The sequence below is a fragment of the Athene noctua genome, chromosome 3 (genome assembly GCF_965140245.1).
Source record: "Athene noctua chromosome 3, bAthNoc1.hap1.1, whole genome shotgun sequence".
NCBI classification, from domain to species: Eukaryota; Metazoa; Chordata; class Aves; order Strigiformes; family Strigidae; genus Athene; species Athene noctua.
The window spans coordinates 83,865,225-83,892,204 of NC_134039.1; the positions used below are offsets into that span (position 1 = coordinate 83,865,225).

General features: G+C 42.9%; 1 protein-coding gene across 1 annotated transcript in view; it reads left to right on the forward strand.

Moving 5' to 3' along the window:
* The window catches only part of SFMBT2 (Scm like with four mbt domains 2), a 121,056-nt gene that overhangs the window by 52,829 nt on the left and 41,247 nt on the right, over positions 1–26,980 (forward strand). Inside the window, exons 6-10 of the mRNA XM_074903524.1 lie at positions 2,434–2,680; positions 8,951–9,048; positions 20,621–20,722; positions 21,366–21,513; positions 26,670–26,752. Coding sequence (XP_074759625.1) covers positions 2,434–2,680; positions 8,951–9,048; positions 20,621–20,722; positions 21,366–21,513; positions 26,670–26,752 — 678 coding nt within the window. The remainder of the gene's footprint in view (positions 1–2,433; positions 2,681–8,950; positions 9,049–20,620; positions 20,723–21,365; positions 21,514–26,669; positions 26,753–26,980) is intronic.

The window sequence follows — 26,980 nt, forward strand, 5'->3', positions numbered from 1 at the left end:
GTGGATGCTGTGAGGGGCACTTAGAGAGGAGACAGCACATCCTGCAGGAGATAATTCTCTCTGCCCCTCTATTTAGGATAAGAGGGAAGGTGCACAGGCAGTTTACCTTTGTGTAAGCTCTCGTGTTGGGTTTTTGGAAGCAAGTGTGCATCCAGGCATCTTTTTTGATCATTTTGTCCCTGGTCACTCCCACCAGCCACAGCTGCATCCTTCTTCCATGTGTCTGAGCAGTACGAGCTTCCTGGCAGGGAGAATTAATAGCATACCATCAGGGATTTTTTTTTTTTTTTTTTTTTTTACCCCCCAATCTGTTAGCCGAACCGCTCTTGCATGCCCAAAATAATGCCTGTCCTCAGGTCTGCTGCATCCCCGTTCCTGGACCATTCCCAGGTGGCATATGCAGAAAGCTGGTGGTGTCTAACACCCATCTCTGGTGTATGCCAGTGCCATCGCAAAGCTCTCCATTCCCTTTCTGCAGGCAGAGAAAAGAGGCAGCCCCAGGCAGAAATTCAGAGAGAGAAAACGGTGCATTGGCTTGAAACAGTTTCTGACCCTTTTCTGGTGTTTTATGCAATATATGTGCTGTCTGTGTCGTGTAATGTATGTAACCCCCTGTCGACAGATTTGCTGTTCGTGAATGCTGCAGATTGTTGTTACACTGTTAAATCAATATGTAGTGATACTTTTTTTTTTTTTTTACATGCTAGCTATGCATATAAAGAGTTCTTGTGTTATGGTAAATGTTAATATTTCATGCAAGCCAATTATTAATCTCAGCCATTCAGTTCTCAGGGGTAAGTGACAGCCCATTGGCTTAAAATTTAGCACACAAATCAGAGAAGCAATATTCACTTTTATACAGCCAGGGATTTATTATAATAAGTTAAATCATTACACCATCATTTCATATTAAAGAATGCTTTGTTGCAATGAAGCACTTGTAAGAGAGGAAAAAACCCATTGAAGTAGATTTCTATTATATTATTAAATTTTGACACTGTATTTTGCCATGAAATAATATTTTGAAGAGATTATACAGGTGTCTGTAACTTGCACTGTAGAGGAATGGCTTATAATGGCAAATACATTGTTCTGAGAAATATCAATTAATCATGGAGCTGGTTAAAACTGTACATGCGATGAGGTTTTAGTTAATTTTAATTACACATTTTACCAGATTCTCATTCTGTTGTCTGCATTTTTGGGTTGAGGGAGATGCAGTAAAAATCGGTTGCATTTCAAAATTTTTATTACTTTCAGAATTCAAAAGGAAAGGGAACTTTTTCGGAAAAAAAAAAAAAAGTCTTTCTCCTCTGTTTTTCTAGTCACCCCTAGAAAGAACCATTCTGGACTGACTCTGATTTACAGAATTAATATTTTAAAAAATACTGTGAAAGGTTTATATTGTTTAATTAAGTAGAAGTGGGGCAAACAAAAAAGTCATTGTTTTTAATATGTTTTGCATATCTTTGCATCTCCTTTGGGGATCAGTGCTCCCCAGTCTTGTGGTGTTTTTTTAATGCTGCTCTTAAAACCCTGGAACTGAGAAATTGCTTAAGAATTGGAACTTGCATTTAATAAAAAAGAAGAAATCCAGCCGTTATGTTAGTGGAGAAGAGCTTGACAACAGAGATGCTCGCAATCACAAAACAAAACACTGAGCCCCAAAGGTATCATTCTGCAAAGCATCTCATGGTTTTTTAATGCTTGTGGTTGGCAGCTTTGCAGGTGTAAAGTTAAGCACATGTGTAAATGGTTGCAAAACTGGAATCACAGAAAATACTATGTGTGAGCAAATAACCTCAGTCACTGGGATTTCTTGGACATAGTGACTTAACCCAACAAATCCTGTGTGCCTTGGGCTTTGATCCCAAGACCACTTAAGCTGGTGGGAACCTGCCGTTGGCTTTGGCCTCTGGAGTAACCACCACAGACTCTTGCATCCATGGCTGTGGGGAGTAATTTGCTCTATATGCCAGCGGGAATGAGATAAACCCTTCATTGGGAAAGATCATTGCACAAAGGGCAGTTTCAGAGGCATGCCCAAAGTAGTTGCCTTTTAGTTAAATGCCAGTGTCCAGTCCTGTGATTGGTTCTTATCAGCTGCAGTCAATGAGAATTTGGTTTATAACTGGGCTTTGAGTTGTTCAGGAGCATCCTAAGTGGATGTGCCTTATGAGCTGTTCCACCTTTTATTATTCTTTTTTGTTGTTGTTGATGATGTCAGTTGAGAAATTAGCACAACTGTTGTTTTCTGTTTTACTTCTGAATTTGCACTTGGAAGACATTGAGTAAAATAGAAGAAGAACAGACTGTTTGCTGATCGCTTGGATGATGGTGTGAAAAACAAAAATAATCTTCTGCTGTCATCTGTTTCCTTGAGAAGTCTTCAAATAAAGTTTAAAATAAGGAGTTTTGCTTCTATTCAAACAGCCTCTGCGAGGAAAAAACCCTGTAGACCTCATTACAGTTGATTCCTTAATAGAGCTGCAGGATTCCCAGAATCCCTTTCAGTACTGGATAGTTAGTGTGGTTGAAAATGTTGGAGGAAGATTACGCCTTCGCTATGTGGGATTGGAGGAGACTGAATCCTATGACCAGTGGTTGTTTTACTTGGATTGCAGACTTCGACCAGTCGGTTGGTGTCAAGAGAATAAATACAGAATGGACCCACCTGCAGGTAAAGGTCTTCCTAAAAATACTCTCTGCCTTTGGGGCATTTACTGATGTTTCAAGATACTTACGCAACCCATTTCTTCTCCAGCATTCACATTGCTTTGACAGTAGTTTCCAGCTGTAACACAGATGGCATGTGAGAGCCATCTAATTTGGGTTCCAAGTGGGTCAGGTAGACTGTATTAAATTTATTTAATAAATTCAGTTCAGCTTAGCTCAAGTCCTGGAAGGAAGCAGTGTCCAATAAAAGCAGTTCTGTGTGATTTTCCACCAAGGAGCAGAGCTGATGGGTGTCGTCCAAGGATGTGCCTGCTTGTCCAGCCCTTTTCAGTGGCATTTTAGTGACCAGGTCTTCCTGGACATACTGTAGGCATCCTGGTGGAGGCCTCACTGGGAACTAGTCTTCTGCTGTCCAAATCAAGTCCTAGGTGACATGTCTCTGCATGTACTAGACTCCATCTGCTTTCCCCTCAACCAAAGACCTCTTGCCCATTTGTTTTTCTGTGGCCACACACATTTTGATTGGGTAGCTGTAGGCATCCATGAAATTTCCTGGGGATGGAGAAAGTGTTTTGGGACCTTCATGGCCCCTCTGACACAGGTCTTTCATATTCTGCTGTAACATTGGTGTACATCTGCCGAGTGAGACCTCCCTTGTGTGTAACCCGTTAGAAAGTGCAGTGAGGGTTCTGGGTTTGTCTGTCTGTGCATGTCAACCTGCCCATTGGGGGGTTGTGGGGTGCCTGTTGCTAGAAGCTAAGAAAATACTCATTTGAGTAAGGGCAGATGGAGTCTTTCAGACTTAAAAGACCACAGATTTTTGTCCTGAGTTTTCTCAAAGGGAGTGAAGTCTTTGAAAATATGTCAGACCAGATTCAACATAGGGGAACTGCAACTTGGAGAAGCAGCTCTCTGGGGTTTAGTGTTCAAACCAGCTTGGGTGGAGAGAGGGACTGAATTTAAGCCAGTCTGGGGTCAGAAATTGGAAGTCACCACTCCAGAGGGAGGAGAAGCTCCAGGGACAGGAGCCAGGTAAAAGTCAGACACAAGCAGGCTGAGCCAGGAGACTGGACAAGGGTAGAGTTGTGAGGGCAGCTGGAATCAATCTCCAAACAGGTGTTTGGCAAAAGGAGCAGGATCAAAATGGCAGGGAAAGAACGACTGCAAGGCTGAGTGTAGGGGAAGACGAAGCATTTCTAAGGTTTAGCGAACAGGGTATGTGCTGGGGACCACAGCACACAGTAAGGGCTCAGGGCTGCTTGAAGCCTCCTGGAGAAATGCTTGCAGAGGCTTTCACTGGCAGGTTCTGGGGCTGCCTTTGGAGATGTGTTTCCATCCAGACCATACCTCACTAAAGTGGGGATGACTGGGAGGGTGAATTTTCTCCACCACCCAATAATATTGGTCAGAACTTTGTGAAAGTTGCTGGGTGGTTGGGTGTCTCAGGGGTTTGGCTCTGCGTTGGTCTGACTTGAGTTGGTTGAGTCAAGTTGGTTGACTTTACTTCTTCTGGAGTTAGGGATCTGGTTAAACATGACAGCTTAGACTATTGCCTGCTTGGTCTTCCTTGGGGCACAAAGTGTGGCATGTCTATTTTTCATACAACTGTGGCTTATACTTGGGGCCACAAAGCTGTTTGCCCAGTCCTGTGGAGCATGGCTCCTATTTCTAGCTGGATGCCCCAGGACTACTATTTCCCTCAAGAGATGAGGTACTTTTTTGGTTAATGCACAGGTTTTGGCCTGGCAGACCTACTCCACCTTTTCCTGTGTAGGTGAACAACTTGTCCAAGTCTGTCCCTCATTTTCCTTGTGCTGTAGGTAAAGTTTTTCCATGAGTGTCAAATGATAGCAGAAAGGTAGCCCCCCTTTGGGGAGGTATTTCTGATGTGCCTTCTGTCCATCACACGTGATTCAGAGAAGTTACCCCAATACATGCAATTGTCATGTTCACAAGTCTGTCTGGGTCTTGGGTCCAACTTGGGGTCTTGAATGCTTTTTGGAAGCATGTGTTTTTCTTCACTGATAGGTAGGAATCAATGTTCCCCATCACTTCTAAATTAGATGCGAATGCTGGAGAGCATGAATATCACTCACTCTGTTATTTTACAGAGTGTTTGTGTTACAGAGCAACACTTCTTTTATTGACCATCTTTGAACTCTTCTTGGCCTGTATAGGTTTGGTGAATCAATACAGAAATGGCCCAGATGAGATTTATGCTTCCTCTTTGTTTATTCCATTCTCTTTCTACTCTTTCCTCCTTTTATCTGGTTGTGCTTCCCTCTATATGGATTGCACTTCCCCCTCGCCCCATTCTTTTTATTTTCATTTTATCAATTGTCTTGTCTCCAGACTTGTTATTGGACTCCTTATTTGCTGAAGTTGTTTGTTTCTTCTCCCCTCTCCTTAATTTAACTGCTTTTAATGTTTCTTTCTCTTTTTCTCATCTGTCTTCATCTGATATCTGTTTCCTCTGCTTGGCATTCCTTTGGTCATTCATTCACTTTTTAGTGAAATTTGTTACTAATTAATTAAATGCCCAGATCTTCTTCCTGGCTTTCCTTAACTTAAATAGGTGGTCACTACTTTACATCACTGAAAGCTGGGTCTCATAGGAGTTTGCTGAGAAAAGACCCTTTGGGTCTGAACCCTTCCATTTTCTCACCAGTCCTTTCCTGAACACGGCCCCCGAGGGTCGGTCTTTGGTAAACCCCCCTTCTGGTCTACCCGTTTGTCAGGCTCTGCACTCCAGGGAGGAGCCAGTCAGAAATGGGAATCTGATGAGTTTCTGGAGGCAGGAATACTTTTGTTTTACCTCTTCTGACATAGTGGACTACATCAGCCATTTGTTGTCCACCTAACATCAACGTGTTCAAAGCACATGGATGAATAAAGTGTATGAGGCATTAACCCAGAGGAGGAGGGTAAAAGCCAAGTGGCTGGCCTTAGGGGATGTTTCAAATTAGAGTCTGCAAAAGAAATCTTTGAACCAGCAGGCAGGCAAACAGTAGTAAGTTGTCAGGACGAGATGCTGGCAGCAGAGAGCTCTAGAAAAACTCAGGGATGAAGCTACTCAACCACAAACTGTCAACGGATAAAATTTTGTAAGAACCCCAGGCCAGGAGAGTGTGCCAGGGACACAGCCTTGCCTGCTTATATCCTTCCTAGTGACTTCTACAGTAAATAGGATTTAGACTGGAAAGACCTTTGTGTAAGACCTAGTGTGGATCTTCTTACAAAAGGGAGAGAGTTGAGAGAGACTATGGGCAGTATATTTTTTTTTTTTTTTTAACATCAGGGATTAGATTCACCTGCTGTAGTGCAGGAATCCAGAAGACAGTTCAGCACGAGCTGTTGCTTTCTTTTTCTGATTGTTGGAGAAAAGGGGGTGTCAAAGACAAGTCCAATTTAGGAGATGAAATGACATCTTCATAAACCTATTTTTTTTTTCTACTCAGTGGGGTTGAAAGCAATGGACACAGCCCTGGTTGTCTAACATTTGAACGTCTGAAGCCAGTTAAGGTGGCTCCTTGACTGATAACTGGAACAGCCTTAGACTGTATAGTAAAGCTGTTGTGAATCTCCTCCTAAAAGATGCTGAAGACACGCAGCTCCCCCAAAATCAGGTTGCGTGTTCAGTTGCTATCAAATGAGGATGTTCAGTTATACATCAGTTCTGCAGGTCGTGACAGTGCTTTGCCTACCCTTGACTTGGATGTTGCATATGTACCTTCAGCTTTATTTCCCTTTGTGTCTGGGCTGTGATTTTTCTGTGTTGATCCACCTCTGGGACCTGCCAGGTTGGGTTTCACCTTGCACAGCAGTTTGAGGTCAGTCTTTCATCTCGTACAAAGGAGATCCCATAGATCCAAATGTCTACAGTATTTTGGATGGAGAGGTCTCTTTTCTGAAGCCATCCACATCCTAGCACCCACTTAATGGATGAGAATACACAAGAGGGTCTTTGGGAACTAGCTGGATGCTTTCTCCAGATGGCAACTTCCAGGGACTTTGTATGTCTCATGAGCCCATTTAACTGAGGCAAAGGGATCATAGCTTATTTTTTCCCTCAGATGTGTATCTGAATCCAGAATAAGCCTCCTTGCTAGTGCAAATTGGCACTGGCTGCTTGACACGGAGCCACTGATGGTCTTCCTTTGACTGTTTATGCAGGAAGAGATTGTCTTGTTTTATGCTACTTTCTATTTAAGACAAATTGGCAGTCATTTTAATTGCTCACTCCTTGTTAACCTAAATACAAATTGACACAGTACACTTTATTTAATTACCTGCAACCCTATCGCTTAAACCAAATGCTTTATGCTCTTTTAACCGTGCGATTTAGTGTCCATATACTTGTCAGCATAAGTGAGCTGCCACTAATTAAACATGCATATGATATTGCTTGCTGCTTATTGAAACCGCTGGAGTTGTCGTTATCTCTTGAAGTTTATTGACGCTGCCCAAAGAAGTTGCTGCTTGTTTTCACTGATTTTGAGCAGAGTCACACGAAATGCTACTTTCTTCTTTCCTATGCTCCGCTGCCATCACGGTAGAAAATGAGGGTCTGTTTTCAGCTTGCGCTCTCCAAGGAGCAGGGGAGCATCCGGAAGCATTTTCCAAAACTCAGGCTTTTTTTTTTTTTTAGTTGAAACAACAGGCTGGCTGCAGCTTGGGGCAAAATCATATTGTAATCAGTATTTCCCTGTTTGGCTCCATTTAAAACAAAAAGGAAGAAGCAAGGTGAGTTTTTTCCCCTCCCTGTACTTCAAGCCGATCAGGGCTCCTGAAAGTAAGGGAGAACTGGAGCAGCAAGGGTCTAAAATAATGAACAATTAGTTAAAGAGGGCACTTCTGAACACTTGTGACCACTGCACGTGCTGTAAACAAAGACTTGATATGTATATTCCCATTAATAACCAGACAGTTGAGAAATTAAAAATACCGCCCTGAAAGGTTAACGTTTCCCTTTAAATGTGTTTAAATTCATATGCATATCCTTGATGTCTGTTCTGAAGTAGCGAGGTTTGATATAGTGGAAGTATAAATACATCCACTTCCAGTGAGTGATTCTGCAAATCCTATTTTGATAAGGTCTTAAATCTGTTGAGATCAGAGCATAAAATTCTCTTGTACCATCAGTGCTAGGTGAAAACAGTGCTTGCCAATTCCTTTTTTTATACATATTTTTTATTTCCTCCTTCAGAGCTGTAAGATACAGCAGTAAATCTTTGCTAGCTAGTAAATATATATGGTTATTAGATGTACAGAATTTAAATGCAAATTGGGCCAAATTGAACTGTGATGTAAGCGCGCGAAGCCAAACTGGCAAAAGAAAAGCTTCACACTGTTCACTCCGATTCATGGTTCAAGTTTATTATTGAGCAAACGTTAATTTCCATTTTAATAATTGTTGCAATCTGTCTACCTATCTTGTCTCTTTAAGACCTTCATATGAATGTTCTGCAATAACTTGTTATGTGCAGGATAACAATATGTTTTCTAGGGCAGAAGTAAATTCAATATAACATTCTTCATCATAGTATTGTTTCCTTTGATGATTCATAGGCATTTCACTGCACTGAACCATAAAGGGCTTGTTAATATAATGATTTAATAATATTAAACCTATTTAAAGAAACTCACTGAAAGCAATGTGAATCTGCACAAAGATGTTGCCTAAAAGTGTAATGATGAAAATTCATAGGTCTCTGAATTGCTGTGATACTCTGGTTTGAGCGTGGTACCAACAAATGGGTCTGGGTAGAGATCTAGCTGAAATGATCCTTCCCACATCTCCCCCCACCCACCACAAAAAAACCCAACCCTGCAGTAAAAAAAGAGACTTTCCAATGAACAGAAGGCTCGGTAAAGATATTTCTAGTTTTGTTCAAATATAACTAATCTTGGCTGGAGACCTGAGGCTCCTCAAACTAGAAAACATCAGGTATTTTGAGAACTGAAAATCAACGATTTTTTTTTTTTTTTTTGTTATTTTCAAGTAATAGTACAGTTCTCATTTCTTCAGCAGAAAATGAGGGCCATGCATTTTTCTGGGTTTTACTCCAGGATATAAAACACAATCTTCCTCAAATATGCCACTGCTAGTTGCTTTTGTGTAGATTTTTATCCACACTGTACAGCTTGGAATATACACACTATTCATTTCACTTGTGCTGCCCGTTTTTATCACATAGAAACTTAAGACTTCCAAAATTTTTGATCCCCAGTCACCTCTTGGTTTTGTTGTTTTCTTCTGTTATCATTGCTTTAGATATCTATTCTCTGAAGACTATATCTGAGTGGAAATGCGCTCTGGAAAAATCCCTTAATGATGCAGCAAATTTTCCTCTTCCAATGGAAGTATTTAAGGTAAAAGATACGCATTTTTTCTTCACTTACAGAACCCGCAATGAATAAATATCATGCAGTGTTTAGCAGCTTATGTTAAACTTTTTCAGGAAAAGGCCATTGCTCTAATACATCACCATGAAAGGTCACAAGTGAGATGTTTGTATAAAATGCAGTTTTATGCGTGGACTTTCCATTCTGAGAACTGATTTCTTGCAGTCAGTGTTTTCTAGGGGCTGGGGGTGATTTGCACTGATTTCTTCAACATTATTTTTAATGTGTCTTATTCTGTTAGACCTGTGCAAAGGCATCATATAGAACCATGAAATTTTAAGGCTACAAATATAAAAGTTGACATGATCTGGACAGATTTCTGTGAGCCTTGCACCCAAATTTTCATCTGATCACAAGCCACAAGGCAGAGAAACCTTCTTCATGAACCTGTAGTGGAAGTGGGTGATAATTTTGCTCCCCCGTCTTTTTCTTTTTTTTCCTTTTTTTTTTTTTTTTTAATTCTCATTCTGGTTTTTAATAGTTAGAGATGTGCTTCAGCCCTGAGGCACCAGCTTTAATTTCCCATCTAAATCTGCACTGCTATTAATCATGATGGCTCCAGATAGTCCTGATTTCTAGCTGTGCCCGTCTGGTTTCTAACAGTTACATCCTCGCCGTGGTGTGATGGGCAGCGTGGCTGCGCGTATGAGAGGATGCTCGGGGAGGTGTGTTGGAGCTGGTGCCCTGCTGTCTGGTGTCACCTCCTCACTGGGGACCTGGCAGACTACAGGGCCCTCCCCACCACCATTGTTGGCTCATCCAGCCTGGAGACTCTCTGAGTTCCTTCCCTGCCCTTAAGCAACATTGCACTGGGGCATCCCAAAACACCCATGCAGTTGGTGCAGTTTACGTGTAGATGTGGCACTTCCGGACATGGTTTAGTGGTGGATTTGGCAGCATTAGGTTTATGGTTGGACCTGATGATCTTAAAGGTCTTTCCCAGCCTAAATGACTCTATGATGCTATAATTGGAAGAAGGCACTGACGTCCCACCCTGGCTGGCACACCATGAAACCCCGGTGCCACCTTAACCCTTTCTGCAAGGATGTTCCAGCAGCTTCCCGTGAGGAATCCAGGCTCCTTTCCCAGCTGAGATGCACTTGAATTAGCAACATTAATTTAGGAGCGCTTTGCTAATGGCCCAGGCAGTGGCTCATTTGCTTGCAATGTGAAAGCTCTGCTAGGCTGGGAGAAGTGGGAAGATCTGTGCGTTGGCTTCGGCACGAACGTTGGTTTGAGAAGACCTGTGTTGCGATGGGAGTGGCGTGTGGAGAGTTTTGATTCTCTGCCATTAATTTCATACCACGCTTCAATCCGCCAGCTCTGTTAAAGTTTGCATTTGCAGTTTCAAGATCAAAAATGCTTTGTGCGGGGCAGGGATTAAATCACAATAGAGAATGCCTAATGTGTAGATTTTATTCCTGTCTATCTGAAAGAGTGAAGAATGTTTCTGATGAGGCTCATAAAACATCCTTTTTTTCAAAAAAGTTTATAACTAACAGCTGTTTTGCTGCCTCTTCTCAGCATGCCAGACTTATACCCACTTATTTTAATTATTGCATGAGGGTCATAAATTTAAATTCAGCAAATCACAATTGTCATGCCATGTGGTTGGAGCTTGCAAAGATGTTCCTCTTAGAAGACAATGCAAAACATTGGAATGCTTGAATGGCCCAAGAGGAGAGATTACTTTGGGGCCATATGTGACAAAAAGGCAAGATTAGGTCAATAGGACTTCTTTATTTGTAATATGAAAGCTGGGCTCAAGGTGAGCTCAATTCAGTGTCAGGTATTAACTAAGCCCCTGGTTCTGGTGTTGGGAAGGCAGGAGACTGAATAAATTATTTCTGTGTGGGCACCACTTTATTCTGCCCATTTAGGGTGAATCAACCCCACCTTGTGCCTCTTAATTAAGGAGAAAAGTATGAGAGCTTGTCTGTGCCTGTGAACACGTCTTCCTCTAGAAATGACTTAAACATGAGTTAAGGAAAGGCTTTAGGAGACTACCTGAGAGTACACTTGTCTGATCTTACGAGATAAATGAATATTTGTCTGTGGGACCTTCAGGAAGAATCCCAGATCTCAGGGAAAAAAAAAGTGTTGGATCCAGAGGTGTCTTTTTAATTTATTTTTTTAAAAGTTTTTTTGCAAACCCAGCACAGAAGTATTGTCTCTACATGGTGCCTGGGGCTCCGTGCTACTGTAACTGTCATGTGTTAGATGAGATATAAAACACAGGGTTTGACAGCTGGCAACTGTTACAGATCTGGAAAGCTGGAAATGTTTACTTTGGCGGACATGGTAAACTGCACACCGAGCAATTATATTCCGCATTTTCCACATTTCCCTACAGAAATCTCTCACTGAGGAGAGCTGAGTGTGTGCTTGCTCTCCAGGCATGAGCAGTCCCTAGGGTAAGCACGTGCACATTTGACTGGATTACAACTTGAATTAAAGTTGTCCTTTGTGCTGTGCATGACTGTGGGCAGTGTCACTAATGTGCCATCAAACTATTCCCAGGTGGCGGTGCTGGGAAAGCAGATCCACGTTTGTAGTGTGAGAAGTGGCTCCTCTTATGGGTCTGTCAGCCCATTGTTGCTGTCGCTGGTGATGCTCTTTGGTTTTGGTCTAATAGAGTTGGATCTGCTTGAAACCTCATAAGCCATGGATTTGAGCCTGAATTACCGACTCTCAGAAGTGTGGCAGAGCTGAACTTGTGTGTGGTGGTCTTCAGCAGCAGATCTAAAAACTCTTCTCAAAAGCGCAGCCCCAGTCTCCTCTTGGCATCCAAGGAGAGGGCACCAGCCACCAGACCACATGAGCTGTCTGCAAAAATTAGGGAGGGGGGAAGGCTGCAAACAGGATCTTTTTTTTTTTTTTCTGGTGCTGTTTCACACTTGGCCATATGTTGAAAGTGTTTGTAAAATGCTTTAGGATCCTTTGAGAAGGAACGTGATGTTCAACTGCCAGAAAATGCTGCTATTATATAGCTACTAAACATAGTGTTTTGCAAACTACACATCCTGGAATAAGTTGTGTTTTTTTTTTTTCTTCACAAAAGCTTTTTGCAGCACACCTGCTATTTTGTTGTTCTGTTCTTTTCAGAGAACATCCTTAGAGAAAACTAAACACAGACAGGACTTTCAAGAGTGTTTGGAAAGCCACAACCAAGGAAAAGCGTCCTTGGCTGTTTCTGCTCTGATTTCAGGGTACTGTAGGGATTCCTCATGCTTGGCTGGGTACTGGTTATAAACGATGGCTGAGGCTTCAGAGGACACCTGAGAAAATAGCCAGGGCTTTGTGTACGAATAATGGTGGTCAAACTATTACTGGGGCCTGATTTCATGTTAGGTGTGACAATTTCAGTGGTTTGCTTCAGTGATGGTGTTGCTGGTGCTCTCTAAGAGAAAGCCTTGCATCAGGAAGCCAGACTCCAAACACAGCACCTTCTAGCCCTAATTTTTATGAATCAGTGCATTTTTTAGATTTAAATCCCTGTAGCTTGGGTAAGGTGAATGCTGGACACAGGTCATGTGATTTAGTTTCCTAGAGAGAGGCAGATAGAGTCCTGGGGATCTTCTCTGACGTCCCATTATGCTTCCCCTGGTCTCCTGTGCCACATCTGTGAATCCCATGCAGATGTCATGGATCCTCAGGTGTTTGTCAGCTCATCCCAGATGCCTCTGGGCAACTAAATTCTACCCAGGATTTGGGGTGCTCATAATCTTTTCATAGATGTTGCATATGGGCATCCTTTTCCCAGTTTCCTCTGATTGCCATTCAGTGGGTCTGAATGGAGCTGTCGCCAGCCGCATCCCTAACCCAAACTCTCTTAAACTGCTTGAAGAGCACAGACGCTTAAGAGGGAGAAGTGTTATCTAAGACAGGTGGCAATTCCTGATTTATATCCTTTCGTCCCATTCCTCTTGTCTCCGGTCTCTGGTCTTCCTTTCCTAAAGTAGTCACTGTTTTTTTTCCAGCTTGAACTTCTCTCTCTGGCAAAAAAAATCTCTACATTATGCCCAGCCCAGTATACTCCTATTTCTAACTGGAGCTTTTGGATCTTTCCTGTAATCAGTAATAGTATTAATTACGGGTCAGACTAATGACATGAAAGGAATCAGTTTGTGACAAATCTCTCCTAAGGAGAGTGATCAAGGGACCATGGATCACCCAGGCAAGACCTCTCCCCTGAAATTCAGGACAGAGTGGTGGGTTTAGTTCTGCACTCAAAAGTATGAAGACAAATATTAAACAGGACACCTTTCCCTTCTCTAAATACAATTTTCCATGAGATGAATTGTGCATTTTAATTATAACAGTAAGACAGACTACTTCTCCAAGACTGATTTACTGATTTTTTATTTTTTTTTAAAGGGGAACAATATTTCTCAAAAGTTACAAACCCTTTGGGTGTCTTAGGGTGTTTCCTTCCATTATTTGATATTCTGGAGGAGTTTAAGTGTAAGATAGAGAAACCCAAGCATTACTTTCTGCTCAGAGACAATCCTGACCTGGCTATATGAATGGACTTGAAGTCCAACAGGGTTTTTCTGTCTTCAGCCCCCTAATAGATGGGCACGTGCTGATGTAGTAGCTTAAAACGAACATGCTTTTGGTTTCACTTGGAAGCCAAATCCCAACATAAGCAGCCCGTGCTCCCTTCATGCACTGGTGGCTTGGCTGGCCTTGGATGCACACGCTGTGCTTTAATAACCTGCAAGTCGCCATGTTGTTTGCAGGCTGCCAGATTATTTATACTCCATCTGTTCTTCTCCGTCCGTAGCACTCACCAGCCCTTCTCCCTGACTGCTGTTTGCCTGGCTCAAGACGTGCACAGCGTCCCGATCCCTCTGTTGGTCGGCTGCCTTTTGACCCGCTCCTGTCTCAGCTCGTTAAGGCCGTTTATCTTTGTAAGACCTAATAACCATCATTAGGAGTATACCGCAAAGGTCCTTACAAATGTCACTGCCTTCACGGCTCTTGGGAGCAAGGGATGTCTCCGATATTAAAGGTGCCACTCAGACGAGATGGAGTCTGGTGGTACCTCTGTGGACCAGGAGAAAATTCTCATGTCTCTGCAACTCCCTCCTGACTGTGGGATTTGCAAGGAAGTAGGTGGGGAGAGCGATCCAAGGAGGTGAATGAAGCCAAGCTCTGTCTGAGATGCCCTGAGGATCTGTTTGGCAGCACTGTGAGAAAGTCTGGGTTGGAAGAGAAATGTCAGAGAGAGTTCAAGCCGAGCAGAGAGGCTGAGTGGGAACCAGCTCCATCAGCCTTCCTCATCCCTCTGGCTGTACATTTAGCATGTGTGGTTTTCTTTGTTACATGCCTGGGTCTTGTAGGATGGTAAGAGGTTAGCAAAAGGGTCTGATCCCGTTTACTTACTGCATCCAGGCTCAGTGTGGGGGAGTACGTGCATGATATCCTGAGCTTTTGGCTTCTGCACCCTTGGGCATGGCAATGTTTGCCACTGAGAGGGACTAATGTGCACCTACATCCAGAGTCTGCTCCCGTGTAGTGGGTGGGTGATACCTAAAAGCCATCCATCTAAAGATGAATGATTTTTCTCAAAGAAACAAAAGCCAGCTTTGGTCCACAGCTGTTTTGCAGGGTGGTTGCAGCCCGCAGTGTGCATTGAGTTTGTTCTGATCCTCTCTCCTCTAACAAATCCCCGATGATTTCTCAATAGCAGTTACTGCCATGACATTACTGAGGGCGGAATCAGTCCAAACAATTGCCTGTAAAGATTCAGTCCCTCTTCATGGCCAAGGTACTTATTTAGGGGTGTGAAAAGAGACACTGACGGTTTCACTTTGAGCACTCAAGTAGGTATTCCCACCCCTGTTTTCCTTTTCACTTGACTTTCCCACCTGTGAAATGGGACCTGCGCACGTGACAGAACCAGAATCCATTAGCGAATGCTTGTGAAATGGTGTGGCAGTCCTGAATGCTGTAAATTGTTAAAAAAAAACCCCAAATCAAACACAACCCCCTGCCCCAAGTGGATGCATATCTGTTTCTTTTACCTCTGCTGCCCATGCTTCCACCGTGCAGGCGAATCAAAGCAGGCGCCGCGTAGGAGGGGATCTTTGCCCTAATGCCATCTGCAGCGGGCCGAGCCATACGGAGAAGGTGTATTTGGATTTAGACCGGCTACTCTGCAATGTTGCTGTTTCTATGGTAACTATTTTTTATTCAACAAGAGGAGCTTAAAATCTGTAGGGCTAAATTTGATCCTAGGCAGAAGCATCTGCAGTTTTTAAGGGGCTCTTCAGTAGGTGCTGTTCATAGCTGGCTCTTGTGCTCATTACTTCAGGGTCATGGTATCTCTAAAGCCCCTCCTTCCCAGCACCCTTTCCTCTTCATTCGACCCCACATCTCTACATTTTGGTCTTCCCATGGCTGCGCTTGTCAAACCAAGGGACAGTTTGCTCATGTTGTGTCTTACCGGGGGATTTCTGTCTCCCTGCAGAGAGTGTGTCTTCAGGGAAAATTGCTCTGTGTTTAGCAAAGGAAGCTGATGAATCGCAAACAAGACTGATTCATCCGCAAATAATGCAGAGGATTGTGTTTGGGGGGGTTTCTTATTTTTTTCTTCAATTAAAAAACTAATGCCAGATTCCTATAGAGGCAGTTTAACCACTGCTATTACTGTGTTTGTGACTGGTTACCACACATGAGCTTTGTGATTAAAATTAGGCTATTAGAAGCAGCCAGTTTCTTGAAGAATTAGAGAAAACATTGGGGGAAGTGATTTCTTTGAAAACAAAAACTGAATCAAATAATATGTTTCCAATCATACCAGATGGGGCCCACTTCTTCTGTGTCTTTTAATAGGGTAAACTAGGAGAGATGTGACTGAAGGCAGTAGCAGTTCACGCTGTTACAGTTGGTGAGGATTAAAGGAGACTCAGGTCAATCATTTATTAAGTGCTCAGTGTTCCTAATCAGCCTCTAAACTTTTCATTCAGACTTGGTTTTGACTTTGGCACAAAGTTTCAGTCTTGTAAAGGGTGTGGATCTGACTGTCCTGGACCAAAAGAGTCCTCAGGTTTAGGATATTTGAAAATTAAATTTCCATTTAGAGCCTTTTCTCCTTACCTATACACTGTGTAAGCTGCTGGGTTTGAAATGTACTGTCGTAGCTTGAGCAGAATGGGCTGAAAATGAACGTTTCACAGTCTGAAGGCAATGACCTTCCTTTGGCTTGTGGCCACACTAGAGTGACCAGCCCATAGTAAGGTTTTCCTGAATGTCATGGACAAAAGCAGCTTAGCCAACCCTCTGCTCTAGCTGCATTAAAATTACCCAAGCTCCACTCTTGTGACATGGACAAATTTGACTTTATTTACACTTAAATGACCTTTGCTGAGTAGAAATACTCAGAAGCCAGATTTAGCAAGGTATTTATGTACCAGAAAGGGCAAATGACTGGGATGATTTTGAAGTATATCTTTGAGTTCAAGATCTAAAGCCAATGCTTAGTGACTTTATTATTAGGATTTAAGCATTTCACCCACACGGGTACTTCCCTAAAGCCTGTCTTCATCCTCAAGAGTCTGAATACTTTTGTAAATCTATTTGGGGATCTCTTTTCAGAATGACATTTAGGCTCCCAAGTCACCTGACATTTTTGAAGCCTTCACAGCTAGTGTCTCGTTATCTACAAGAGAAAATTATGCAACTATCTCAGTACCTAAAGAAGAGGGTTGGGAATTAGGAGTCTGGTTCTCCTCCCAGCACTGTTGCTGACTTGTTATTTGACCTTCAGACATTCCAGCTTTCGGCCCTGCAGGTGATGCTGGTTGCAGCAAGCTGTTGCAAAGCCCATTGGTGTTTTTGCAGAAGGGTTGTAGAAGCACGTGCTGCACAAAGATAGAGATAATGATGCAGATGCGTATCAAAGTGGGGCTGGCTTTCGGGTACCCAGGAGGGTCGCATCCTGTGCATGCTGGCAAATTTGCAAATGCATACTGCTCTAAAACTATGAATGTGGGGCTGAGTTTAATTGCTTCTTGGGGTTTGTAGTGAGAGCTGTGACAGCCCTGGCTTTTGCTGGTGGGTTTGGGCTGTGACAGGCGTTCAGTGGAGGATTATGCAATTTTCCATTCATTACCCATGAGCGCCGTCGCAGGCTGTAATCCATCATGTTAGAGATTGTGACCCTTTGAATGAGTGACTGTGGTGCTCGTACCTCGTTAATTCACTGTACATTTGTGGCATGGTTTTTCACTTTGCTGTAAGGGACTCTTCTGCATCCCTGTTGGTTGTCGATCCAGTTTACTTTGCTCTCCAGCAGTCAGAGGGTATTTCCGTCACCCACCCAGGGCTTGTGAAGCCCAGGACAGGCAATCTGCTGGTGTAAATCTGTGTGGTCAGTGGGGCTGGGAAGCATTGAATGCCAGTAGGAGTAAAGGTTCACCATGCACGAGGCTATAAAATGCTCCAACTGGTCAAAAATATTCTGCATATTCATCTCCATTTCAAAGAAAATTGAAACTGTCTTAGAGAGGTTGCTTGAAAATAATGACTGGTGACATCCTTGTGGGTGGCTTTGAACGCCATGAAATAGCGGTAAAGGATTGGATTCTGCCACCCACAATCATTTCAGGCATTTCTTTTGCTCTGCTGTAAAGCCTGGTGTGGAGCAGGGTGAAGTCTCACCCCTCCAGTCCTCCTCTTGTAGCTGCTTTTATTAAACATGCGTCTTTCCTGTCAATGTGAATAAAGGGAGGAGAGAGCAGTTCATTATCCAGTGTATCACTTTGAGTGTAATACTAATTAAAAGCTTTGCCTTCACTTCTGTGGAACCTATTCTTGGAAATTATGTAAATTAATTGGAGTTCTGAAGAGGAGCATATGCCAAATACGAAGTAATTCCCTGTTGGCTGAGGCAACTCCAGCACTGGAACTGGAGAACGGCATCAGGATCTTTTTTTCCTTTTGTGGCTGCAGAAATCTAAGCCTGCTTTGGTAAATTTTGATGCCTCTTTAGCAAATATACGAGAGAGATCAAATATCCAGAGCCTGATCATTTGCCAGAGAGGTACAATACAAAGGCTTTTTCTCCATGAAAGCTTTTCCATCTCAAAAATGACATTTAACACAGACAAGCTTTTTACTTTCGCAGTCGTTCTCCAAACAAATGTGTGTTCCTGCTTCAAAAAGGATTTTGACCCTCGAAAGGGAGACAACGTACCTTGAGAGCCCATGAACTCCCCTTGCGAGTTCACTCTTGCAATTAATTTAATGAGGAAGATATTTACATGTTACGCTGAATGAGAAGGGAGATTTGATCTTCAGGTACATAGTGTGTGGAGAAAAGGGGATATGCGTTTGAAGTAAAGTAGCCTTAAATATTACTGGGTTTGTGTTGTTTTGTTTTTTGTTTTTGTTTTTTTTTTTTTCCTACCTGATTATTTTTTCCTTTTGAAAAAGGCCAAAACAAATAGAAGAAGAACCAAAGAAGTGGAATCAAATAAAAATAAGAAGCAATATGGTTTGGTCTCGATAACATTTTGGTCTCAATCAACAAATCACTTAAAGTTGATGAAACTACTTGCATGTTTAAAGATAAACATGATTAAGTACTTTGGTGGATCTTGGCTTGTTATGTATTGAAGCTGGATACAAGTGTGAGTTGAATCCTGGTACTTTTGATGGGAAGATGCTGCAGTGTAAGCTTACTTCCAGCTGTACATTTTGCAAAGTCGCCTTTTCTTTACAACCTCACCCTCAGGATTAAGACGCCGGGTGTGGATCCTCATGCAGGAGGAGGCAGCCCTTCAGTCCAGACGCTTTTTGCCTTTGGAGTTTTGAAGTTCAGTGCTGGCGAGGTCTGATTTTTGCAGCCGTCATCTTTTCCCAGCTGAAGCCTTTTCAGTATTAAAGATGGCAATTTTGATAACCCGTCTGTCCGATGCGTCTGCGGCACTGCACAACCTCTGTGTATAAGGAGCCAGATTCTCGTCCTTGATTCAGACTTTTATTCAATGAAATAATTGTGCAGAGTTGCTAGAAATGAGTTTCCTGTGACTGCCAGCAAGCGCGAGTATGGCTGAAGGTTACGCTGCACTGCGGCACACCCAGACTTCTGAATGTCTGCTTCTTCAGCCATTAGTTCACTAACCATTATTTCTAAACCTTCCTCAGATTGCCCATCAGTTTATACTTTTGCTGTGAGACTAAATCCATTATGATTTTTTTTTTTTTTGACTGCTTTTTGGTTCTCACAGGAAAGTCTCCATAACATTGCAAGTTGGTAAGATGAAGACAACAATTCGTTTTAGCCATGGTTGGAGCATGGATAAAAAGCCTTATCTCTAATGGCATCAGGAATATAAGATTCCCAAAATAGAACTTGTTAAGTTTACAAGTGAAGACAGTTCTTGGGGAAAGAACACAATGACATTCAAGTTTGGATCAATAGAAAATCATTTTAGAACAAGAATACAACATGTAGCAGTGAATGTAGATGGGAATGGCATTGCTAACAACTTATACGTGAAGAAAGCTTGCTATCTAATTTTGGAGTCGTGTGGATACGTGTGTTAAATATAATATAATTATTTTTGTGCTTGTATTGGCTAATGCACCGATGGTTTAGAAATACTGTAGGACTTCTTTCTTGAATAAACACAAAATACGATTGTTACTCTGGAACTAGAGTGCTAGTTTGTACACCTATTAGACAGGGGTCATAGAGATGGAGTAATCTGATAGAAGTTAAAGACTAAATTGGTGGCAAATCAGGGAGTCGAACCTGGGTTGCTTCTGAATTTCAGGACTGCATCCTGCTGCCATCCCCAAAGCTGCTGTGTGCAGCCCTCTGGGTATATCCAGGTTTGATCCTGGGTGAGTGTTGTGGTGGGCATGTCCCTGAACACAGCTGCTTGTCTTCCCACCAGCATGCTCTCTTGTAGTCCTCACTTCGGATACGAGTTCATTGTCTGGACCTTAGTGCACCTTTAGTCTCCTGGCTGAAGAAAAGACCTTTCCATCTTGCAGCACATCAAAACCAGCCTGGGTCTTTATTTTGGCACCCTGTAGGAGCTGGACATCCATCAGGGTAAACTGGGGCCATCCTGAGCTGTTTGCACTAATGTTCTGGGGGACCTCAGGTTGAGTCCTGACACCTCTGGACCTCTAAGTTGCTCTCAGATCGTAGTGATTGCCAGAGGTAAAGAGGCTCTGCCCAGGGGAGATTTTCAAATAGCCATTGCTCAGGGTTCTCATTTTGGTGAGCGTGATCTCCTTGTTGACTAAGTTCAAGTTAGATGCTGCTGATGAGATGGATGCACACTGTGCTTTAGATATGATGGGCTTGCTCCTGCAGATCTCTACTCTGGGAGCCAGGCTGTCCCCTCTCTTGCTGGCATGAAAAGAACATAGACCAGGAGTGCCCAGTTGGAGCTGGGAGTCAATCCGGTAATAACCTAGGTGATGCATGTAAAATAGATTTTTCAAATGTATCAACCTCTCCTCGGTGGATGGTGCTGACACGCTGTGTGTTCCTCTTCCCTATCTCTTCCCGCAGGACCATGCTGATTTGAGAAACCACTTCTTCACTGTGGGGATGAAGCTGGAGGCAGTGAATATGAGGGAGCCATTTCATATCTGTCCTGCATCAGTGACCAAGGTGAGCTCCCAGAAAGGAGAGCTGAAACGGGCCTGATTAGGATCCTCTTACTGATTTCCACCACATTTAGGAAAACTCCAGAGTGTTACTTAATTGGCTGTAGAACACATCAAGAAAAACGTTTAAAATCCATATTAATCCTTATTAATGGATTGTTTCTGTCCAACAGGCATCACCAGGTGACTATATATGCACGTAGATCCCATGGGGAACGTGTCTATCTACCATTTCCATGCAGAAAAAGGGGATCCCTCCTTTATCCCTGCCTCCCCTGTGTTTTCCTCCTGGGAAACTTGAAATAAAACAGCTGGAAGAAGAGGGGTAGTTGGATATTTAATCCACACTCTCAAAGGCAAGAGAGAGGAAGTGTCTGGGGTCTCTAGGATCTCCTCCAGTCCCTGCTCGGCTGTGGGCACACTGAGTGGTCCTGAACCCCAGCACTTTCCTTTGTCTCAGTTTGCCCATCCCTAAAACTCAGGCTTTGATCTCTTTGGTAGAAATACTTTGTTGAGAAGTATTAGGTGAGAACAGGTTATTTTCAGGGTACTTTGATTTCAGGGTCGGTCTGTTTCAGCTTTCCATGTTTCGTAACGTTACAGCAAATTTAACTTCTGATTTTGTTCTCTTCTTTTTCACCCCTTAGGTTTTTAACAATCATTATTTACAAGTGACCATTGATGACCTGAGATCTGAACCCAGCAAAATCTCAATGCTTTGCCATGCGGATTCCTTAGGGATCTTGCCAATACAGTGGTGCCTTAAAAACGGAGTCAATCTCACACCTCCCAAGGGTTCGTATTCCTTCTCGGTGATTTTCAGGTTTCCTTTGAAGGGATTTTACTTGTTATTAGCGCCTTTAAAACAGAGATGCTGTTCGCTGCAGAGCATCACCTTGAGTGTCTCGAGCCAGAGTAGCTCTGTTGAGTCACTGAGTTTGTTCTGGCTCATACTAGCCCATGAACATCTTTGCAAACGTGTCTTGTTGGTGGATTGATGTCCATGTGCTTTGTAGTCTGAAGCAGGCCTCACCAAAGCCTAGTGAATTCCTGTGGAGTGCATCTTAGCAATGTCTTGTGTGTGTAAGGAGGAAAAGGACCATTAAAAGTTGTATCTAGAGGCAAATCAGGCATCTCACTATAGTATCCACCTTGGTACAACACAGAGGCCAAGCGAGGCTCCTAAATCTGAACCTCTAAACTAAACTCACAGCTGCCTGCCCAGGAGTGTTGAGACATTTCCTTAGCTGTCTCAAAAAAATCCGCAGTGAAGACAGATTGCAAGCAGTGTTTAGGTCAGAGCCGGGAGAAACAGCCTCCAATGGTGCTATTTCCCAACTTTGTAGCAGTGCAGTTAATTAGTTGCAATTTCAGACAGCCACCTGCAGTGCCTCAGCCATATTTCTTCGCTTGCAAAATATGTTGGTTCTCTGGAATTTTAGATTTTTTTTTTTTTTTTTTTTGAAGCTGACTGGGATGTTGACCCTTTGCCAGAAATTGGTGTTGCTTGGGAGAAAAAGAAATGCCTCAAAAAAAAAAAAAAATCCCACTAAATTTTGCACGTGCAGATTTGTCTTAAATTTGGAAAAAGTATGCTGCTGCTGCTAAACCCGGGAAAACGAAGGGTTATTCCCTACCAGATTCAGAGTCCTCCTGGGTATATCCAGAGTGTCACTTCAGCACATGAAATTTGAAATTCCCACCAAAGTCCTGTACGTGCAGCTGCATACAGTGCATCCATGATTAGTCTGTTGCTTTTACTGAAATGGATGTGCCGTCTGGATACTTTAGCTCCCTCCTGCTTAAGGCCAGATGTAATGATAATGCCTGTGTAAAGCGCTCACTGACACTGACCTGAAAAGTTGCTAAAAATGAAAGTAAGCAGAATGTTTTGGGTTTTCCACCCTGAATTCACATGCAGCTTCCCCCAGACCAGCTAATTAATTAAAGCAGACCATAGGTCAGACATTTCTTTTTACAGGGTCATGGCCTAATAATTTCTAATCCAAGCTGGCACAAAGCCTGTCTGAGATGATTTTTTTTTTTTTTTTTTTTATGGGTCATGTGCATGCAAATTCACTTTTAGATGCCAGAATTTTCGGAAATGGCTGTAACATCTGTCATACAGATACTTCTCAACTTGGCCAGTAAGGTCTAAGGGGCAAGTAGTTATCTGGTGCCTGGTGACTGGGGTCCACCTGGGCTCCTAAGAAAGTGTAGAAAGTCTTCCCTCATTCCCCTGATGAAAATAGAGTTTCCTTCCTGCTGTCAGATCAGAAGTCCTGGAGGGAAGCTATTAAAAAGGCACGAAGTAAGTGGCAGATAGATTCATGCTACGTACTGCCGTATTTCTTACTCTGTGTATGAGGACTGCATGCCCAAACTGCATTTTAGCACCTTTTGGTGTCAAAAACCTCTTCCATCGTTAGACATGCTGTTTGAGTCACTGAAATATAATCAGACATCAGAATGATTTCTTTTTTTTAAAAAAAAAGAAAACCAACAACCAAACAAAACGACAAAAAATGTCAAACCACCAAAAAAAAAAAAAAAAAGAAAGCAGAGGGAAAGTGAAAAACATCCAAATGCCCACTGAGGGAGCCAGTCTTCTCTGAGCATGATAATACCAGCTTTGGATAAATAACCAGGTCTGATATGAGAGGGCTGCAATGCTGTGAAAGTGAGGATGGCTGTGGTGTGAGCTGGCTGCTAATGAGCAGGTCTGCAGAAGGAGAGGGAAATCCCACCATTTCCACCCAAATCACTAGGCAGCTCTGCCTGCCCTGGGGTGTTCAGAACTGCCTCTTCTCACCAGATTTGACCAGCCTCCTGCTTCCCCAGTGCTTATGCATTCTCAACCAGCACCACCCTTCACAGAGAATATATTGACAATATTTAGTGCTGCCCAAATGGCTCTCCCTGTTGAAAGGCAAGAAGTTCCTATGGAGCAAAAGATGAGCGTGGAAGAAGTTCTCTTCCTTTTTGTGAAAAAGATTTCTTTGCTGTATTCTGGGCTTGGGTTTTTGGTAAGGTTTTCTGATTTTAAAATTAAGTGGTTTTATTTCATTGGAACAGTGTGCCAGGCTGGGATATTTGGGTTCAGAGTTCTTTATTTGTCTGATAACCATCCTCTTGTCTCTTTGCCTATCATGCCTTTGTTGAAGCCAAACATACAGTAGATGAGTCATGAACAGGAGGTGCAAACATTTGCTACTAGAAATAGAGAGCAGTATTTTCCTGTACAGTGCCAAAAATGAATACCCATTTACTGCTGCTGTATAAACATTGAACAAGCACTGTTTATATTTATTAGAGCTGGATTTATAGGCCACTTCCCTTCAGAGTAGCAACCATTGTTCCTTTTTATGGGCTATTAAGAGAGGAAAAACCATTTTGGTATCACTCCTAGTTGTAAGGCTTACTAAGGAAATCCCACTTCCAAAACCTCCCAATACGTTTGTATTGTTGTATTTGATTCCAGTTGAACTGCTGGGCTCTTCCATGCTGAGAGTTGAGGTAGAGAACACAATGAGTTTTTCCATGTTTGGGGAGCAGCGAGTGAATTACTCAAGCAAAGCTTTGAACGTTACTACTTGGGCTGAGCCTTAAAGGATAACAGTGTGTGAATGCCATGTGCTAATGAAGGTGCACACTTAGCTTATGTCCTGGCGCGCCAGGGAAAGGCCATATACAGGTCCAGGCTTGTTTGCAGCCGGTTCCTGAGTGTGCTCCTCTTGGAGCCATCCTTGTTGGGCTGCTGAAGTGAGTTAGGGCAAACTCTCTAACTGCCATCCCAGGTTTCATTCCTGCTGAATTCTGCAGCAAAAGGTCTTCCAGCGATTTCGGTGGTGTAGGGCCAAGCCAACAGATGGTTGTGCAGTGTCAACACAGTCAAGTTTTTATACCTCACTGAAACCTTGTCAATAATGCCTTTTCATCCACTCTGCCGAGATTTTGCGTAGCTTGCAATTAAGATTCAAAACCAGTCCGTGAGGTGTTTAAATCAGAGATTAGAGAATGGGTGTGGGCAGGTTTTTTGGGTCCATGAAGGAAACGTGCTCTGGCAGCTGGGGTGGACCCCAGGTGACTTAATGTGGGCAACTATGCTGTGGCTGTCCCCACCTGAGCCCGTCACCCTGGCTTCTCCTGGAGTCAATGGAGAGAGGCAGGGTCTTTCACAGGGCAGTTCTGCTCCTTCTGCAGGAGCACAGACAGATCACCTCGGGATCTGCCTGTTTGTCCGTTGACTCTTCAGGGAACCAGGGTGACAGGCACAGCTATAGGCATCTCCAGTGTAAACATCTGTATGCGATCAGATGAGTCCCCTTCCGATGTGAAGTGATATGCACTTCTCCTCCTGTTTCTCATTTAATTTTATGAAGCTGAAAAGTGTCTGGCAAACAAATAACTGGAGAGAAAAAGAGAGATAGGAGAAAATGCAGGAAGAAAATACTGTTGCAGAAATTGGTTGTTAAAAAAACAGTGCAAAGATTTTATTTTTTTTTTTGTATGAAAAATGAACATTCTCTGTCAGTAGTTGTCTTTTTTTACTTCCCTGTGCATGTAGGAAATTCTAGCTTTCCAATTATTATGTACTTTCATGCCCCACAGAGACAGACACCTTAGCTTAAGGCTTTATCTCATTAATTTCTTTGTCATGTATGCAATCATTAGGATTAGAAGTTCATCTTATCCCAGATACTTGCATCTTAGCAGGATGCTTGGGACTTTATTTTCAAAATTTTTACTTCCTCTCTTGGGATCAGGGTGACTGATAGGTGACTCCACTCAGTATTCCAGTCCTTTCTTGCCTACAAAAAATGTCACAATTTTCATTGATATAAATGATTCATTCCCATCTGATTTGGAGTGTCCCTTTTTGACTATCAATGAAAAAGGCATTAAGGCATGTTCTGTGAAATGAGGCCAGGCTGAGATGCCAGGCAGGGAGATTGAGGGGAGAATTTGGCCTTTAAGTGACTCATGAAACTTTCCAGTGAGAGCAGTTCTGCAATAATGTTATTAGAGCATCGACAGTATCGTCACAGGGCCCTGGACAGGATTAGCACTCATTGGTTTCAAGCGCTGTAAAAATACAGACTAAGAGGTAGACAAAAAACCCCAAGAGTTTATTACCTAAATAGCCAGGTACGAAGAATGGATGAGCAGAGGTCTGGTTTGGCTCTGTAATGGGACTGTCTGAGAGATGCTCATATAAATCAATGTTGCTTCCCTTTTTTTTCCTAGAAGCAGAAAGGATCATCTAGTTGCTGAGACTTTAGTCTGGGAGCTGGGAAATCTGCGTTCTTTTTCCTGCTCTACTCCAGATTTCTATACAAGCTTGGATGACGTGCTTACTGTGATGGGATTCAGCTCACATACGCTGAGCTGCTGGAAAATCAGTCATGGAGGGTACATCCATATCAATGAAGAGAGAGGAGAATTTGTCTCATGCTTTGAAAGAGAGGATGGATCAGCTCCTGGTTGTGCTGATGCTCTCCTTGTCCACTTCTGAAGGACCCTTGGTGTCCAGCTCCATAATCCCATCTTCTAGATATTTAAAGGAATGAGAAAGAAGTCCCTGACTAGCCCCATCTGGAAACTGGGGACGGTAGCACTTCTAGGTAGTTATGGGTTTAATAAAGCCTTGGAGATGCTCACAGGAAAGGGAAAATAAGGAAAATAAATACGTTTTATTACTTTTCAACCAAGACCTGGAGTTTTCAGTGCAAAATGCAGCAGGTGTGTGAGTAGGGGCTGGAGAAGCGTTGGCATTGTCTCTCACGGTTTATAAACACGTGCCCAGAGAACTTGTCAGATGATACTGCACAGTTCTCTGAGGCAGGATGGGATGCTGAAACACAAATGATCATCTGCTCGGGGCCCATTTCTTGTGCTTTCTCTGGTGTGAAGTGGTGGCTGATGGCACTTCCCGTTTTGTCATCCTGCAGGTTACTCTGGCCAGGACTTTGACTGGGCAGACTACCAGAAGCAGTGTGGAGCGGAGGCAGCGCCTCACCTGTGCTTTAGAAACGTAAGTTCTCTATTTGCGTCACTCTTGTCGATCCATGTGAAACAAAAGAGCTTGCACAGAAAAGCTGCAGCAAGTAAGCTTTGGGAGGATCCCCCAGATCACCATGAGTCCGTCTTAGGGAGGAAGCTGGAGAAGTGTTTCAGGTCTCCATCCCTAAAGGAGAAAAAATGGAAAAAATGTTATCTTGTCTTTATCAGATTCATCTAGATTTCCTGCTCTTCATCTCCA